The 18,912-nt window shown below is 35.9% G+C and overlaps 1 protein-coding gene, 1 long non-coding RNA gene and 1 other non-coding gene across 4 annotated transcripts in view; 2 read left to right on the top strand and 1 right to left on the bottom strand.

The window, feature by feature from the left end:
- LOC106560046 overlaps nt 1–9,580 on the top strand; it is a 44,568-nt gene extending 34,988 nt beyond the window's left edge. Inside the window, exon 5 of the long non-coding RNA XR_005373974.1 lies at nt 7,941–9,580. This is a non-coding gene — a long non-coding RNA (uncharacterized LOC106560046). The remainder of the gene's footprint in view (nt 1–7,940) is intronic.
- A 2,151-nt stretch (nt 9,581–11,731) lies between these two features.
- On the top strand, nt 11,732–11,837 carry LOC119864556. The gene has a single exon (XR_005374379.1). It is a non-coding gene; the product is annotated as a U6 spliceosomal RNA (small nuclear RNA).
- Nucleotides 11,838–13,804: 1,967 nt separating this feature from the next.
- The window catches only part of TNIP3 (TNFAIP3 interacting protein 3), a 102,950-nt gene continuing 97,842 nt past the window's right edge, over nt 13,805–18,912 (bottom strand). For both annotated transcript variants that reach the window (XM_038564764.1, XM_038564765.1), the window contains one exon: nt 13,805–14,416. In XM_038564764.1, coding sequence (XP_038420692.1) covers nt 14,385–14,416 — 32 coding nt within the window. In that variant the 3' untranslated portion in view covers nt 13,805–14,384. The remainder of the gene's footprint in view (nt 14,417–18,912) is intronic.

The raw sequence follows: 18,912 nt of genomic DNA, 5'->3' as shown, positions 1-18,912 counted from the left end.
TGGTATGTCTGGATTCGAGAGTGGAGGCACAGAGTATGCATGGCGCATCTTTCTGACATCTCAATTTTATTCAATATTTATATATGAAAACAAATGTGTATCATGACTTAGCAACATTGGCCTACATTTTTTATCCATGATGGAAATCTTCCAAAAAGTGTTTGTGTTGCAAACATTTTCATTTTTTTCTTTGCCATTAGAGGTTCTTCAGCGGAAAGTTTTTAGAAAAATTGGGTCAAGTTCATCTTCCTTGTGTGAAAGACAAGAAAATGATGTTCTACTGGTAGGTCCAGGGTCAGACACAGTGCAAGGAAGGCAGAGTTCCAAATTCTTATTCTACATTCTTTTCCATAGGAGTTCACCACACAACCCTCTTTTACATAGTACATGCCCAGTTAAAATTAGAAGAAATGTTAAATTTGGAGAATCACAAATGCATGGTCAAAAAATTGGGGGAATGTGAGAAGTTCTATAACCTTGGAGTTACTGGAAATTGGTAGCAATGCTAGAATGAAGATATCCCACCTGAGAAATCTTTGCAAGTTCTCAAATGACTGTGGAGAATATTAGCAAGCACATTTTCAAAACCGATAGTTTCTTTTTGCTGGAAATTTTAAAATTCAATTCTCCCTGGAGGAATTTTGGGTTGAGAATATGCCTTGAATTTTATCATATCAAACAACAGATAAATTACCAGCATAGCTTTATAACACAGTCAACATTCTGAAACACAGCTATTCCATATAATGGAGAATCTTCAAATTTAGGCGAAAATTTTGAGTTCAAAGAACTAAGACTGTGAGTGAGTCTATTTATTATTTGATATGTAACTAGTTAGACCTCCAGATTTTTTTCTCATTTATACTTTTTTTTTGTTTTACTTTGCTTTCTCAAAAAGCAAAGGGACTTAGACAATAGATAGACCACTTCAAAAATTCCAAGTGATTGCTCAAAATGAAATCGTAGACTGAGGTTGGCAAAGATAAGAGCTGAAAACAGAAAGACGTGTTACTGTTGTAAATAACCAAACCTGTCTCAAAAATGTGCTAAAAGTTTCCATATTGCTGAAGAGGCATGCCTTCAGCTTTTACTAAAGTGGCTTGGTCAACATGGAAACTTAATTGTTGTATATAACTAATGTCTCAGATGTATGGAGCCTCCAGGGTTTGTTAATTCAAGCAACTTAAGAATGCCATTAAATACTCAGAGTCATTCCTTTTGTTCTACTAGCCTTGACATCTTGGATAGGCTTTCATGTTTGCAAAATGACTCTATCTGCAAACCATATATCCTCACAGATCAATGTCCAGAGGAAAAACAAATACAAGTGTGCTCTCTCTCATGTCTCTCTTTTGATTTTTTTCCCTCATGTCTCTTTTTAAGAGCATAGAATCTTTCTCCAGAAGCTACTCCAGCAGATTTCCACTCATGTCTTATTACTTAGGATTGGATCAGGTGCCATTTTCTGACTCAATTTCTACATGGCAAAGGAACTAGAACTACTGTGTTATGGTTGGTTGAGACTAATCAAGAATCACTCTCTGGGGCTGAGACTGGGGCAGAGCTAATCTTCCCTAAGACCTAATTCCTGCGACGAATATAGATTTTACAATAAGTAAAAAGGCTCAGTAAAAAAGCAAGTATCTGCTACACGGTCCCTCATAAAGCAAAAGAAGTCAACCTCCCCAAAGCCAATGAGGAGAGACTTTTAGCACGGGGGGTACCACAGTAATATAGAATGTACAAGTGAAAGATACACTTAGAGGGGCTAAAAAAACCACATCCAGTGCATGTTTTCATCTAACACTTCTGCTATTTGGGAATTTAATCTCTGACTGCAGATTTTCAAAGGCAAAGGCAGCCTCCGATTTTATGGCCACTTTCCATAGCTAATGTATATAAAGCATAAGAAGGATCATGGCTTGTCCTGCGGAATGCTGGGAGAGCAAAAGAGTCTGTCCCACTTGCCTCTTTACCCAGCACAACTCCACGTGTTGTTTATACTGTGCTTACACTGTGGTATTCTGTAGCAGAATATGCACAGCAGATGAGAAGAAAGCCATTTGTTCTCAAGAAGAATCATGAGCTCTTTGGGTTCCATGAATTCAGTTTAAGGGTACTGTCAAATGATGTAGATTGTGTAGATCACGTAGTAGAAATTTATGTAGATAATTTTGTCCGTATTGCATAGTCTTCTTATGTTCTACATTATCCTTGGAAACTAGATTATAGGATTTTTTTTCTCGGACAAGATAAAAACAGTCACAGGGATATTATTTTAATAAATCACTAACACAGGATCACATGATAGAATCATTAGAAGAGTCCTTAATCTTCTTTTTAGAAACTTGAAAAACATCGAAGAAAAGCAAACCAAGGTTCCACCAGCAGCTGGTTATAAACATTTCTTAGCATAAAATAAATAGTGTACTTGGATAGCCTAGCTAGTAGGGAGTAATGTCCTAAAACCATGTTCAGCTAAGCCATATTTTTATCTGTACTAAAGAGAGCTCAGGTTCCTTTCAGATAATATGATTCTAAGAATTCTGAGATTCTATGAATTACTAAAATGTGTATTGTTCTCTTTGTTACTTAGTATTTCAGAATTATATGTATCTTCATTAACTCAACAAATATGCACTGAGCGCCTAGTATGTTCCAGGGCGCTTGACATACATTTGTAAACAAAACAGACAAAAGATCTAAGCCCTTGTGAGTTAATGTTCCAGCAGGGATGATAAACATAATAAATTAATAAATATACTATGATAGAAGGTAGTATGTGCAATGGGAGAGAAAAAGAGCATGAAATAAAATCTAGACTATGAGAGATGTTGCCTTTTTATTTATTTATTTTTTTATTTTTTATTTTTTTTTTTTTAATTTTTTTTTTTACTGGAGAGCTAGGTGTAAGATGTTGCCTTTTTAAATGAGATGGGCAGGGTTGGCCTCATGGAGAAGACTGTACATATTTATTATATATGTGTATGTATATATGATGTAGATATAAAATATACATTTACATGACTGTAGAAATACAACCTGAATTAATATGAAATACTAACTATATACGTATACATGTATTTTATACTGAATATCCATTAATGTATACCCCATTATTTTTAAAGTTGTGATAATTCAAACACTAAATTGCTTAAAAAAATTATCTTTGTGTTTTCCATGAAGAGCTTCAAATATAAAATAATTCCCAAAATAATGTTTTTGTATTTTTTGAATTTTTCTTGGTTCTAAAATCTTGTTTATTTTAGAAAATTCAGAACATTGAAAAGAAAATAAAATCACCCATAATCCCACCATTCATAGATAACTACTAATATTTTAGAAACATTTCTTTTTTTTCCTACCTGCACTTTTTCCTCTTCTCTCCTTCCCCTCCCTTTTTCCTTCCTTCCATCTATCCATCTAGATAGAATGAAAAATAAAATAAAAATAAGGGGATCCCTGGGTGGCTTGGGGATCCCTGGGTGGCTCAGCAGTTTAGCGCCTGCCTTCAGCCTAGGGCGTGATCCTGGAGACCCAGGATCGAGTCCCATGTCGGGCTCCCTGCATGGAGCCTACTTCTTCCTCTGCCTGTGTCTGTGCTTCTCTCTCTCTCTGTTTGTCTCTCATGAATGAATAAATAAATAAATAAAAAGAAAAAGAAAATAAAAATAAATATACAGTTTATAAGTTTTTTAAATTGAGACTGCATAAATCTTCAATTCCTTACCTATAACTTTTGTAACCACAATATGCTTAGGAACTGAGACTCGATTAGCTATGAAAAGCTAATATGTTATAAGCTGTATATTATATAACACCCTTGGTGTGGTCGGGGGCAGGACCCTTTGGTTAAATACATTAATGTTGAAATGTGGGATCTTGGGTGGCTCAGCAGTTTAGTGCCTGACTTCAGCCCAGGGCGTTATCCTGGAGACCTGGGATGGAGTTCCACATCGGGCTCCCTGCATGGAGCCTGCTTCTCCCTCTGCCTGTGTCTCTGCCTCTCTCTGTCTTTCATGAATAAATAAACAAAATCTTTAAAAGAAAAAAGTTGAAATGCTTGAGGTTTACAATAAATAAGATAAATAAAGACTATAAATAGCCTTATATGAATTCAGGTCATATTTTGCTATTAAATGAGTTACAAAATAGTTTTTGTTACTTGGAGCTTTTAGATTTCAGAATTGTAGATAATGAATTGTGAACCAAAGTACGTTTTTTAAATGGTGATTTATCTTTACTTAAAGTTAGCATTTCTATGTTAAATTTTTGTAAATAATTTTAATAATGACAAATGGCTCTATTACATGTTTCTTAATTTAGTTCACAACTCTCATGTAGATTTTGATTACATTTGATTACTGACTCTTTAATTTAGATTCTTAGAAGAGGACTTTACTGGATCAAAGAATAGGAGCATTATCAAAACACATGATACATGGCATAAATGGCTTTCCAGAAAAGGCAAACTCATTTATATTCTCAATAGTAGCATATGAAGATTCCAGGCTCATTTTAGATAGCATAGAATATAAGTCCTTAACACATATTTATTAAATAAAGGTGTTTTTAAAGATTTATTAAAGCTATTTATACATTAGACATGTTAGATAATTGTCCATATTTGATACATATGTATATATGTATTTCTGGTTTTTCTTTACATATTTATATTGTTTTTAAAATATTCACCTATATGTCACACGTAAATACCACATATAGTATTTATAGTGTTTACCTACATGTTTCCTAGTTTATATTTACATATTTATGATTGTATTTTATAGATCAAATATATTGGTTTCAGTTGTTTTTCTTCCATTTTGTTAAACATTGCTTTTAGGGTTTTATATTTTTCTTTTTACTGTTTAATCCATGGAAAATATATTCTTGAGCTACAAATTATCTTTAAAACATTTTTTTTAGACTTCCACATGGGTGATATATTTCCTGAGCTCCTGTATATGGGAACTCACCATACAAGATTTTGTCAAGTACAATGGGTTGCAATAGTTCCTCTTCAATATCTTGTAAGGATTTTCTCTGACTTATGAGAGCTTCTCTGATTCAGAGAGGTGCTCTTAGCCATGTAGAAAGCTTAGGAATGGAGTCCTAAGACCCTCTGAGGGGAGAGTCACATGGTTCGGCATGGCTGGGGCTGGGTCAATATGAGAAGGTCCTCAGTCAAATATCATCTTCAAAAAACAGACAGTAATTGTGAGTAGATGAAAAAGTGAAGAAAAAAGCAGCTTTTTTCTTAAGAAAGTTTTTAAAGAGTAAAAGAAGAAAATCCAATGATTGTGGTGAATGCCAGTATAGCAGAGCCAAGACAGCCACTTTCTGTTGTGGGCTATAAGAGCTGACCCGATGCTAGTAAAGAACAGAGAAATTCCTTAGGCTGTGAACTATGTATACTAAGATTCAAAAACTCCAGAAAACAACATGGTGACTCATTCCATGAGCCATACAGATAGCATTTCACAGAAAAGCTATTTGGTCTGCCTGGTTGATGGTCACGATGTAGCTTGTCATGGGTACTACTTTACCAGAGGACCTCAGTGCTTCAAAGACTTTGGAACAGAAGTTGGATTCTGGCTGTAATGTTCCTGGGCTTTTCAATTAAGTGAAGCTCATTGGTTTTGCTCATGGATGTGTCAGATGATAGGTATTCATTGATGTCACCCTTCCTCAACCCTACCTATTAACCCTACATCTTCTCTTTGTCTAGCAGCTCCTTTCCCCCTTACTCCCAGAGCCTAGTAAAACCAGAAGACTGTGAAGGGGTAGCTTAGATGAGAATGTGAGAAGAATTTTTTTAAAGCTTACTACACTCTGCATTCTGCTTCTGATTCTAGCAATTCTCTGTCCAAGAACATGCAAATGCCACACCAGCATGACTGTTTCTAACTTTTACAAGATGCATGTAACATCCTTAGCAATCTATTTAGATATCCCTTATAAAGAAGCTGAAATGGGGCACCTGGAGCCCTGTGTAGGCAGATTCTCAGCAGGGAATCTCTGCTTGAGATTCTCTCCATTTCCCTTTCCTTCTGCCCCTCCCACTGCTCTCTCTCAAATCAATCAATCAATCAATCAATCTTAAAAATTCTGAAATGTACCAGGGGGTATGTTTATTGGTGCAAAAGAACTTTCAGAAATTTACCAGAAGAAAAAAAAATTATCAAAATCTTAGTTCCTCTTTTATTGTTACATTTTTGTTAGACTATTTTAATTGTCAGGACACACGGATGGCACAGTGGGTTAGGTGTCTCACTCTTGGTTTCAGCTCAGGTTCTGATCTCAGGGTCATTAGATCAAGCCCTGTGTCTGGCTCCATGCTCGTGGAGTCTGCTTATGATTCTCTTTCTCCCTTTTTCTCTGCCCCTCTTGCTCATGCTCTATCTTTCCCTCTCTCTCAAATAAATAAATAAATAAATAAATCTTTAAAAAAGAGAATATTTTAATTGTCTAGTTTGTGCTATACCTAAAAAATATATGTAATATTTAGAATATATATATTATATTTAAGTTGTTTTCACAAATTAATTATAAAGGAAAAACATTTGGATTTTATGCCTTTTACCACTAATTTCCTGTTACTTAAACAAATAGCTTCAGGTATATCTTTATTTATACTTCTAATTTATACTTTGTACTTCTAATTTTTGAAATAGCCTAATTAGGAACTTGTATGCATATCCTGTTGAAACTAATCAACAATTTAATTGTTTTTTGGAAATGGGAGGTACCTTGCAGACATTAATATCAAGAATGTGCCTGAAGCTGCTTTACTCTGGAATATTGTCCAAAATCTCCAAAATTCCTCTACATAAAGTGACATATGTAAGTTTGGCTTCATCAGAGTACCTACAAACTAGAAAATTATATAAAAAGCTATAATTCTGCTAGATTGGTAAATCTATACCCACATCTATGATTTAGTTTCTCCTTCCATTATATGATTTGTTTTTCTAAGGGAGATAAACATGAAATCTGAGTTTTACTTGAAGTTCTTCTGAATTGCAAGATAGAATAAAAATTATAAAAAGGATTTTGTGCAATGGCCAAAATGTAAAATGCTCTTAGGTTTCAAAAATAAACACTTCTTACTCAATTAGTCTTCTGCTTTGAACTGTGACCTACATATTATAAAAGTAATAAAACCTTCAGATTTTCAAAATTGGAAGATAAATTCTCAGAAAGGCAGGCTCCTTGCATTGTATCATTGCTACATTCTAACTAACCATAGATATGGTAAAACAAATATGTTTTTTAGAAGTGCAAAAATATATTACTAAGAAATAATATATTTATACTTTAATTTTTTAAAGATTTATTTATTTGAGAGGGAAAGAGCAGGGAGGGAGGGGCAGAGGGAGAGGGAGAGAGAGAGAATCCCAAGCAGATTCCCTCTGAGCACAGAGCCAGACACGGGGCTTGATCTCATAACCCTGAGATCATGACCTGAGCTGAAATCAAGAGTAGGATACTCAGTGAACTGAGTAACCCAGGTGCCCCAGACATGAGGCATTTATAATTGCTTATAACATGTTAGGAAATTATAGAGCAATTTATATAAAACTTAACATAATTTCATTGTAGTAATTCAGTATGTTATTTTACACTGATACCTGAAAAATGAGTGAAAAAGTAAATGAAAAACAGTATAATGTAAAGAAAAAATGACAAGTGCTATTCCATTATCTTCCTGTATGTTGTGTTGTCCAGGATTGGTTGGTATCCCTCTATTGTTCCTTTTTTGACCAATTGTTTTTTTTAGCTTGGAAACTTTTATGAGAACTATTTCTTAATTCATAATTATTACCTTATTTTTGTAGCACAATTTTTTTCAGAATGTGCCCAGATATTTTATTTTGTTTCATTCTTTCTGCATCAGGATAAGCCTTTTTGATTTGCGTGCTTTGATCCATTTTCAGTCAGGTTCACCTTGAACACCATTGTTACTCCACGTTGGATTTTCCCGGGACTTACATCTAAATTGATCTTCCCTTGTCACCTTCTATTTGGCATATCACACCCATTCACTGGGCTGGCTTCCTCCCATCATCTGCACCTGTGTCCACCCCGTCAGGGTATGTACCTCTTTTTTTTGTGTACCTCCTTTTTGTTCTTCTACCCTGTCCCATCCTACTGAAGCTAATTTTAATGATATGTGATGTGTGATATCAATGTTACCTGAGAGAAATCTCTTTAACCATCATAATAAGCAGGACACTGATACATATTAACACAAAAGTCCAATATTATTCTGTTTTTGGTCTAACCTCTTAATAAGCATAATATGTCTAAATTCCGTCAAGATTGGGAATTTATGTCTCTGTCTTGCAGAAGTTAATCTTGAATGCAATATGATTTTTGTATTAATTCTATTTATGTTCTCCTTATCAACATAACATCTGAACGTGTTGGGAACTATTCACAATGTAAGTTTTACAATTTGCAATTTCACATGAAGAGATATGAGAAGTGTCCTACAGCAAAAGCTGAGTTGAACAGAACACATCTTACACTCATGGGGACAGGGAATGCTTTGCTATACAATCCTTATTTCCCACCTACCAAGCACACTTTGGGAAATGTTACCCTAGAGAAAGCTCTTTAACCATTACGATAAGCAGAAAGAAGCTAACATATACTGACCACCACCTGGTGCCAAACACTACATATTTGATATAGTTGGTTTTTACAAAAATCTTCTGATAGTGTTTTCTTATTATCCTTTTTCAGTTATGGAAGTTGAGATTCACTAATTTAGGCACACTTGTTCACGTTCACAGCTGGTACAACTAGGAGCAGAATTTGTATCTGACTCCAAATCCCATGCTCTTTCTACAAAATTTTGCTATACCCATTCATTACATTCTTTTTTATTAAAGTGGATTTCTTGAAGGATTTGGGATAAAAGCTCTTAAACTATCTTGACTACTTCTATTGGAAAAAACCAACAACAATAAACCAAAAAACCACAAAAACCCATTTTTACCTGATTATCTTTTCATTTTACTGGGAAGCAACTTAGCACATGCTGTCTCCTCAGTTCACAGAGGAGGTGAAGGAGATAGATGTTAAATTATTTGGTGATGAAGCAAGAAAGTCCAAAGGAAAGTTAAAGATTTGCAAAATAGTGTTAATGATAATTTTCTTTAGGAAAACATTAATTTATGTCAGAACATTGGCTCTCCACCTATATTTTTATTTATTTTTATTTTTTTAATCCACCTGTATTTTTAAAAATCCATTTTAACTTTGAAAATTTTCTTAATAATTAATCTATATTCTGGGATTAGCCTTTAATGTTTTATGGGGAAAATGGATTTTTGTCATATTGCTAGAACCTTATTGAACTAAGAATAATATAAAAAGAAAGGCTAGTTTTCCTTTTGGAGAAAATGATTCTAGATTTTGCTAATTATTGAAATAATACATTTTCATAAAAAAACTTACAAACTTTTGCTAGAGTACTTGACTATTGTAATATTTTGTTCATTACAAATTGCCAAATTCTGACTGTCTTCTGTGTTTTACATAAAAATATGATACTTCTAAAGACATAGAAAGGCCAAAAAATATGTTGAAAATTAAAAGGAGTTTCACTCTCCCGGCTTCAGTGCATCCTCCCTACAGCTGTTAGAATACTTTTCTTTAGACAATAGAAAGAATAGAAAGTGCCTCTGTTTCTTTTATGTGACCCATCATTGCACACACAATACATTTTTATAAAATCAAAGCAAATTTCTAGTAAATGACATTGACAAATAATAATATCCAAAACAGATATTTGATCAAGATGAGAAAATACATGTAGAATTGATCAGTTATCTAAAAACGTGCTGACTCAATTTTGAAGCCATTCAGGATACCAAGGTGCTCTTCCAAAAATTAAAAAAAAAAAATAAATGTAATGGGCGTTTGGAAACCAAGACACAAATCTCTCTCAAACTCATTTTTCTTCTACTTCAGCATAACCAGATCTGCCTACAAATGTGTCTCTGAGTAGAGGTGGGGAGGAGGTGTCATTTAAAAAAAAAAAAAAGATTTATTTATTTATTTTAGGGGAGGAAGGTAGAAGGAGAGGGAGAGAGAGTCTCAAACAGACTTCATGCTCAGCACCAAGCCCCATGCAGGGCTTGATTTTTACAACCCAGAGACCATGACTCCAGCTGAAACTAAAAGTCAAAAGCCCAATTGACCACATCACTCAGGCACCGTAAGGGGGGTCTCATTCTTCTTGCCAGCTGTGTGTGCAAGTGTGTGTGTGTGTGTGTGTGTGTGTGTGTGTGTGTGGTTGACTGATGTGGGTCATCAAACTTCGGCTGCAAGTAGGAGAGAGGTTCCCTCACAGATGTGCAAATTGAAATTGCTACTCCATCTAAGCACACTCCTGCCAGTCAAGAGCAGACTCAGGAAAATCAGTTAATAAGATGGATTCTCTCAGCAAATTAATTCTCAGTAATAAGTTAAGCACCTCAGGAGGCCCTAAGGGTGGGGTTTAATTTACCAAACAGTATTTCCTGAGCCTCATAAGGAAGAGCCTTGTGCTCTTCCTTCTGATATTGTAATGAAATAAAATCAAAGGAGAGTAGAGAGAAGTCATTTTACAGTATATATTTATACTTACACTTAAAATAATTTGTGCAATACACAAATTAGTGAAATTCACACATTCCCACAAACATTAAAAGTCTCATATCACTCAGCAATTACTGGCAAATTAATGGGTTCTAGATCTCAGCACCATTGCTTTCTGTAGGAGGCTTAGAATGGAGTTTGTCAGTATTCTTGGCAATATATTATACACACAGGGATTTGAAGTAAATTTTAAAAATAGCTTTATTATGCGGAATTTTCCATTTGAATAAATCTACCAGTCACCAGGAGAAAATGGAGGCCAGTGTGTAGGTAAGATGGTAGAGGCAGAGCGTGTTGTTTTGTGTTTGTGGTGTGTATGTGTAGCGTGTGTGGTGTGCATGTGTATGTGGAGTATGTGATACATGTGCATGTGTGGGGTATGTATGTGTGGTGTGTCTGTATGTGATGAGTATGTGTGTGTATATATGTGGTGTGTGTAGTGTGTCTGTATTTTGTATATGTGTGTGTGTGCATGTGGCATATATGTGTATGTGATGTGTGTTTATGGTGTGGGTGGTTTGTATGTAAGTGTGGTGTGAATGTAGAGTGAGTGTGTGTGTGTCTGAATTGTGTGTGCTGATAGAAGTGTCCTTTTCTATAGAATCACAAAAGCTGGGAGTATAATTTTTCCCCCAGAACACCTTTCTTCCTTGGACCAAAACACTAATGGGAGTGATGAGGTAGGTATGTAAGAAGGAAAGGAGGGAAGAGAAATTATTTCTAGAATTACTAAAAGTGGGGATTATAGCAAATATTTTCTTTTCATTTGAGCTGTATAATTGGAGCTTAGGCAATTCTGAGCCAGCAAAGAATGGATTGTAGCATAGCTGCAACAGCAATGCAACAAGATTCTGTATCTCCTTTGATTCTAATACGTCGGGGTCCCTGGGAAGATGGAAAGAAAAATGGCAAAAATGAAAAAGGGGCAAAGGGAAGAATAAAAGGTGCTAAATCACTCTGCCCTCCCCTCCAAATATGGACTCAACCAAAAATAGTGCATAGAGACAGAGGCAGTGTGTGATATTTTATGCTGCCTAGACATTTTTGAAAATAAGTGGGTATTCATTTAATGATTTTTGTGCTCACTTAGGCAGCACATATACTAAATTAGAATGATACAGAGAAGATTAAAGTGGCCCCTGAGAAGGGATAACACACAAATTGGTGAAGTGCTCCATATTAAAATAAAATAAAATAATAAAATAAAATAAAATATAAAATAAAATAAAATAAAATAAAATAAAATAAAATAAAATAAAATAAAATAAAATAAAATAAAATAAAATAAATTGTTACATTGAATTATTGAGTAGGGAGGTCATATGTCTTTCAGATTTGATTTCACCAGTGACCGAGCTACATTAAAAGTATTGATACATGAGAGCAACCATTCAGACCCATACTTATACCACGTAATGCACTTTAACGTTAAGTGATAGACCTCAGTAAAGAAACTAAAGAAAATCACCTGGAAGTATGTTCATGCTTAATAATATTAGCAATTTAGCCTGGAATATCTTTTTGTTGATAAGTAAAATAGAGAAAAAAAATATACGCTAGTAGCAATAGAAGTTGGCCTAACTCCAAGATTTAACCAGTTCTTGACTTCACGTCACAACCAAGACAAGGTGAATACACCTTTTTCTTCATGTGATGCCTTCAAGATAAAATTCTCCATGATCATCAAAAATTTAAAATGTGCCCGGGTTTACATTTCCTAGATAAAAGAGACTGTGTGATATGACTTCCTCTCCTTTCAAAGGGATACAGCTATTCCTCACATAATTTCCACAAATTGTGTGTGATAATGAAGCAAGTGCCACAGCTGAGGATCACCCTTACAATGCGCTGAGACAGAAGTCCCCAAACAAATGATTTGGGGAAAGGGACACAGGAGGGACTGGCTGGCTCTTGGGCCAGAGCTGTAGAAATCTGTCTTCTTGTAGAAATTCTGTCTTTTGTTGCACTCTGATCAAGGGGTCCTCTTCCCACATTTGCAGTCACCCACTGGGAATTCAAATTAAATTAGGTCTCACTTAAATTGGAGTTTTTCCCATTACATTAGCATTTGCATAATCTTGCCAATGTTTGCCAACTTGCTAATTAATAATAGGATGACTTCAGTAATAGTAATAAGATGGTTAAATCATGTTTTATTGCTGTTGGATTGACCTAGAATGAGTCCATCAAAGGGTACTTCTTGTATGTATGTTGTTTTTATTCCAGTAGGCACATCTCAGTTGGCAAACTGAATCCACCACTAAAAGTTGTTATTGCAATGGCTTTTCCACTAATCTGAAGAAATGGAAATTAAAAAAAAAGTTTTGATGAAACTGACTTGTAAATCCCATTGTTTTTCTGATTCACTTACGCTGAAGTATTGCTCAAGAATGATTTGTCTCTTTAATAAGTAGCAGCAAAAACAAAGCTCTAGAGAATTAATGTAACGGAAGGATAATTCTTTCTCAGGAATTATCTTTCCAGTAGCCAGACTGAGGCTGAAAGTATTTAACTTTCTAAGGCTGGTTCACCTTCCTGTTACACAAAGCTGCAAGTATACTCAGAAGTTGAAAAAGGAAAAGAGTCTGAGCTGGAATTAAGTAGTATAACTTCTAGAGGCTGGAGCTAGATAGTTTCAGCAGTATGTTGGATTGCTTTGCTTGACTGTAGGTTCAGCAGATGCTCCTGGTTTTCTTTAGGTGCTTGCAGGATTACAGATAGCTGTGGATCTCACACTCCTGCTATACATCTCCTCACAAAGAGGATCTCCAGTTGGTCCTAGCAGAAACCATATTAAATGGATGAACATAATACTTTTAAATCTGCTTAGTCTTTAGACGTCTGTCATGTCACTGTATAATTTAATTGCAATACAATTTGGATATTGAAATGAATGAAAAATTTCATTTTTCACTTCCATAAGTTTGAGGAGTCAGATGTGTTATTCATCAATAATTACTCAAATCCAGAGGAAGTAAAAGCAGATTTCACCACAAATCCATGTGTCTCCAAACTACTACTGTAAGCACATATGAATGCAGCAAAGCCATCATCATCAGACTATGGTTTTATCTTTCATAATCTATTCCACCTAAAAATGAAGGAGGCTCACAGTTTCTCACCACGTTAGAGGAATGATCTGCTCAGAGCATAGTTTTGAGGTGAACACTTTATTCAGACTGAACCATTCATTTAGTTTAAGGAAGTATATATACCTCCTCAGCCCTATCCATAGGTTCACCAAGGCCAACAATCATGAACACAGTATCTAGTCAAACTGGCTAAAGAACCAAGCCCTACAAAAACAATGGGAGCCATGTTACACATTTACAACTGCTGAAACTTTTCCCCCAGGGAATAAATATTTCAATCAACATAGAACATCACTGCACCAAAAGTGAAGTTGCTGAAATCACGAAATAGTCTCTGTAAATCCAACAGCAATGTGCTGAAGAAAGTTTCAAAGAATGGTACATACTTCATCTGCCAAATCTCATTTCGAGGAAACTGGAAGTTGTGTTTGGTTTGTAATACTGGCTTCTCAGACTTGATCAGGATCCTAGCTGTCACAAGTCTTTTCCTTTATCCATGCCAAATAACGGTCACTGTGCACAAATAACGGAGCTGATGATGTGCAGTTGTGCAGACACAAGCCACCAGCAAAAAGAAAAAAAGAGAGCCCTCAGCCAAGCTCTCCCTTTGCCCGTATGCTCCTCCACTTGTGTGTACTTCTACTGTTTGACTTCCTTTTCTGAAGAGAAACCTATGAAAAAGAGCAGGAAAATGTTTCAGATTAAAAATTAAAAATTCATTTCTCTTCTTCTGGCTCAGGGCTAACATAAATTTTGAGGCTAGTAAAAAAAAAAAGAAATATTTTATTCATAAGCTCCCACAAGTTTACACTGAGAAAGAGGCGGGAAATGGAGGGTTATTATTTTAAGCGTTGACATATGCTTACCACTTTGTGAAATCAGCTGTGGCCTATTTCTACTCATGCCTGAAGAGGAATATTCTGTGCTACTTCTTATCTTTGTTGGCATTTTGGTGGCTGAGGCATTTGCTTATGAAGGTAAGTCATATATGTTACTATTAGGCTTAGTACTTAGTCCACAGAAAGATAACTACGACATAAACTACTTGAAGTACAGTGAAGGGTACATTATTGCCAAAGCAATAGAAAAGATCACAGTGCTTAAGATGTGTTAATGTGCCATGAAAACCAATATGAAAACGTCATACACTTCAATGAGAGTGGGATAGAATGCCACAAATGAGCACTATCGGGAAGACAAAATTGGATATCTACTCATGATGACAGATAAAATAAATAAATTTCAAGAATAAGTTATTTTCCTATTCATGATAGCAATTTAGAATATGTAAAATGTTTCATACCTGCTGCGCTGTATTTGGTATTTTAGATACACAAACATTTAAAGTAACTGACAGTTTCCCTTCCTGGCTTAAAAAAATACTCTTCTAAGAATGGTGGCCATTAAGATAAAAAGGTATCTAATATGGTGAGAGCATAAATTTGGATCCAGAAGCATAATCCACAGGTCTAAAGTCTAAAGTTTAGATTTAATCCATTTATGATATCTATCCATATGTATCTTAACACATCAAGAAAAGTTAATTCCTCTGTAGCTCTTAAAGCACTCTTGTGGGGATCCCTGGGTGGCTTGGCGGTTTAGCGCCTGCCTTTGGCCGGGGGCACGATCCTGGAGTCCCGGGATCGAGTCCCGTGTCAGGCTCCCAGCATGGAGCCTGCTTCTCCCTCTGCCTGTGTCTCTGCCTCTCTCTCTTTATATCTATCGTGAATAAATAAATAAAATCTTTTTTAAAAAAAGCACTCTTGTGAAATAGGTAGAGAGGTAAAGGTCATTATCCCCATGTTTTAGACAGAGAGAGGTTGTGACCCACGAGGTAATCCATGGCAGAATGGAAATGTGAACAAAAGCAAAAACAGGATTTCAGTTCCTTGAAGGAAAGGCAGAGTGTCCCCCTGTGTAGTGAACATGGGAAGAGATTTCTGTCATCAGACTTGGCTGCACGGTTCTAATGGCAGGGCAAGAGAAACACCACTAGGGAGTTATGGGTTCTTGTGGTGCTAGACACAGTCCGATTTGCCTAATTGGTTGGTAAAGAATTCCACTCACTAATCATGTGCCTTATTATTTATTAATGGTGTGTGTAAAAAAAAGCACTCTATGCTTTTATGTTCACAAAAGTGCAGGTTAAGTACCATATGACTAAAGTGATCTGAGCAGGACCCAGAGATCTTGGTGTCAGAGGCCATCAGGGACTGTCTGAATCTGAAGTCCCCTCTTAGGGTACAGCAGAAGGGTTCAAGGGGGATGGTGCTCTCTACATGCCCACTCACCTCAGAATGTGGATGCTTATGCATCAATAGTAAGGAAATGTAGGTAAATAAACATTTTTCCCAGTTGGGATGAAATATGTAATAGAAACCTCATTTCCCCACAGATTTTTATCTTCCATTTAAGAGAAATACTGTGATTTTATCCACCTAGTGGAAATGTGAATAGTCTGGCCTTATTGCGTGCGTTTTTCTCATCTAGGCTCTATCTATCTATAGAACCACAATCTACATAGAATGTTAATCAGGATGTTTAGTCTTTGCTTATCAATAGATGTCTGCTTAGGAATATATCTGCTACCTATATTTTCATATGTTCTTATACATATAAATATACATTTACATTTTATTTAATATTCCCTTAGCAAAATCTCTTAGTTTACCAATAAACCAATCTTTTTAGCATTATAAGGTGAGGATGCATTTCTCCTGCAGTTCTTCTCTAAAAATCTAGAAATAGGCATAAAACTATCTCTCTTTTGACTAATATTTTTATTAACTGATGGTAAGATAATTAAGTAATGTATTTTATAAAAGAAAAAATATAAAAAAAAATATTCTTAATCTTTTATCCATCTGTATTGAAAATCACACAAGTATAGTCTCTAAGTTTCATCTGTTTCTTACATCTCTTAAGTAGCTTCTGCTATTTACACTGGCTCCTGTATCTCCTCATACTACCAGGTGCTGAAAAAAATCCAACTAGTCCTGCCATTTTACCAATGTAAAATTATTTGTAATGTTCAGTTATAAAGACAGTTATTGGGACGCCTGGGTGGCTCAGCGGTTGAGCATCTGCCTTTGGCTCAGGATGTGATCCCAGGGTTTGGGATTCAGTCCCACATCAGGCTGCTTGTGGGGATCCTGCTTCTCCCTCTTCCTGTGTCTCTGCCTCTCTCTGTGTGTTTCTCATGAATAAATAACTAAAATCTTAAAAAAAAATAAAGATAGTTATAAACAGACACAAACTTAGAAGCAAAGATTCTGGCTTTCAGGATAGGGCCATTAGAATTTACTTAAATAAAATACATGTAAATGATGACACTATTATATTTTAAAGTATAGCATGGGTTGTATATTGCTTAGTGGTTACAGTGTGGGCTTTGGAGGTAGACTGCCTGGCTTGTTTATGTTCTAGCCAATAACCAGCTACATGGACTTGGACAGGTGACATTATCTTCTGTTCCTAAGTTTCCATAATTTTAAAACTGGAGCATCAGTAGTACTCATCTCATAGAGTTGCTATAAGGTTTTGATGACATTATATATAAATATATACGGCACCTAAAATAGTTTCTGGCATGTGATTAGTGTTATGGGTTGAATTGTGTCCCCTCCCCTCAAAAGATATGTGTAGATCTTAACGCCTGGTACCTGTTAATGTGACCTCATTTGGAAATAGGACTTTGCACACATAATCAAGTTAACATGAGATTATACTAGATTAGCCTAATCCAATGCGACTGGAGTCCCTATAAGAAGATGAAACTTTGGACACAGACGCAGACACGAGGGAAGACGGCCATGTGAAGAGTGAGGCAGAGATTGGAGCTGTGCTACCACAAGCCAAAGAACATCTGGGGCTACTAGATGCAAAAAGAGGCAAGGAAGGAGCCTTCCCTAGAGGCTCTGGAGGGAGTATGACCCTGCCAACACCTGGATTTCAGACTTCTAGCCTCCACAGTGTGAGAGGATAAATTTCTGCTGTTTTCAAGCCCCCTCATTTTTGATACTTGGTTATGGTAGCCCTAGGAAATGAATTCAGTCAGTATTCAGTTAATTAGTTATTACTAGACACTAGTAAAGGCCAATTATAATAGTTGGGCTTTGATCTTCTATATTGTAAAGAAATAATTATGTTTGCTCACAACATACTCTCACATGCCTACATTTCATGTCTTTCCAAATATGTAAGACTTGAGCTCTAGCTCATTAGATGAAGTTCAATTCTGCACCATATGAAAAATCTGGAAGGTAGAGAGGTGACTGGCGTGCCATGTAGTTAGAAAACATAGCCTTTTGACATTTCACAAAGGAAGAAATAAAACAACATGCTTTCAACGTTATACTAATTCTACTATGCCATAATTGTTCTAGAAACATGGAAGTCATTTTGCATCCCATTCTGATAACAGATTAAATGAGATTAAAATGTTCTTCATAAAATCACCATGTTTCTAAACAGAAACTGTAGCCCCTTAACATCTGTAGGCTTCAATATATAAAAATACCATTACTTAGTGCTGTGCAAAGAGAAAGCCAAGTAAGTCTTAAATGTCTTGAAAACCTTTCTTTAAATCTTCAGTGTTTGAAAGAGGAGTTAATTTCCATTGTGTCTGCAAAGCATTCTAAAATAACCAGAGATAGTAACTGAGAGCAAAGCTGAAAATTAGTTGACCCAAAGATCGTTCAGTAGTACTCAGTAATTATTGACTTTAATCTTTGGCCAGCAAGCTTTCATTAGGTCCCCACTCTAAGAGGACCCTGCTCTGACCCTCCTATAGCCACCTTCCCCTCCAGTAAGAGTCTGCCTTCTTCTAGAACAAGCTCTTGGTACTCACATGCAGACCCCAAAAGTCTTGCCCAAGTCACCCTGTTTCTGCTTCTAGGCCTCATGTGGTCGTATTTCTCAGGCCTGAAATCAAGGGGTGCTGTTTGTAGCATAATGAGGGGTATATGGATGAAGTTGTGATGTGCCAACTGGGCTACACTCAAATTCACACTTAAGATCCCGCCCAGTCGAAAGATGAGAAGAGAAGGGGGTGGGCCATGGCTCAGGTCTTCCTGTGCCACTGTGTCTTGGAACAGAACTGGTTGGAATGTGAGCATTTTAAAATTTTACTTTGCCCTTCTAGGTATATTTATCAACAGGGGGATAG

Source organism: Canis lupus, chromosome 19, assembly GCF_011100685.1.
Source record: "Canis lupus familiaris isolate Mischka breed German Shepherd chromosome 19, alternate assembly UU_Cfam_GSD_1.0, whole genome shotgun sequence".
Lineage (NCBI taxonomy): Eukaryota > Metazoa > Chordata > Mammalia > Carnivora > Canidae > Canis > Canis lupus.
The sequence above is the reverse complement of the archived record's forward strand: the minus strand, read 5'-3'. Positions and strand labels throughout refer to the sequence as shown.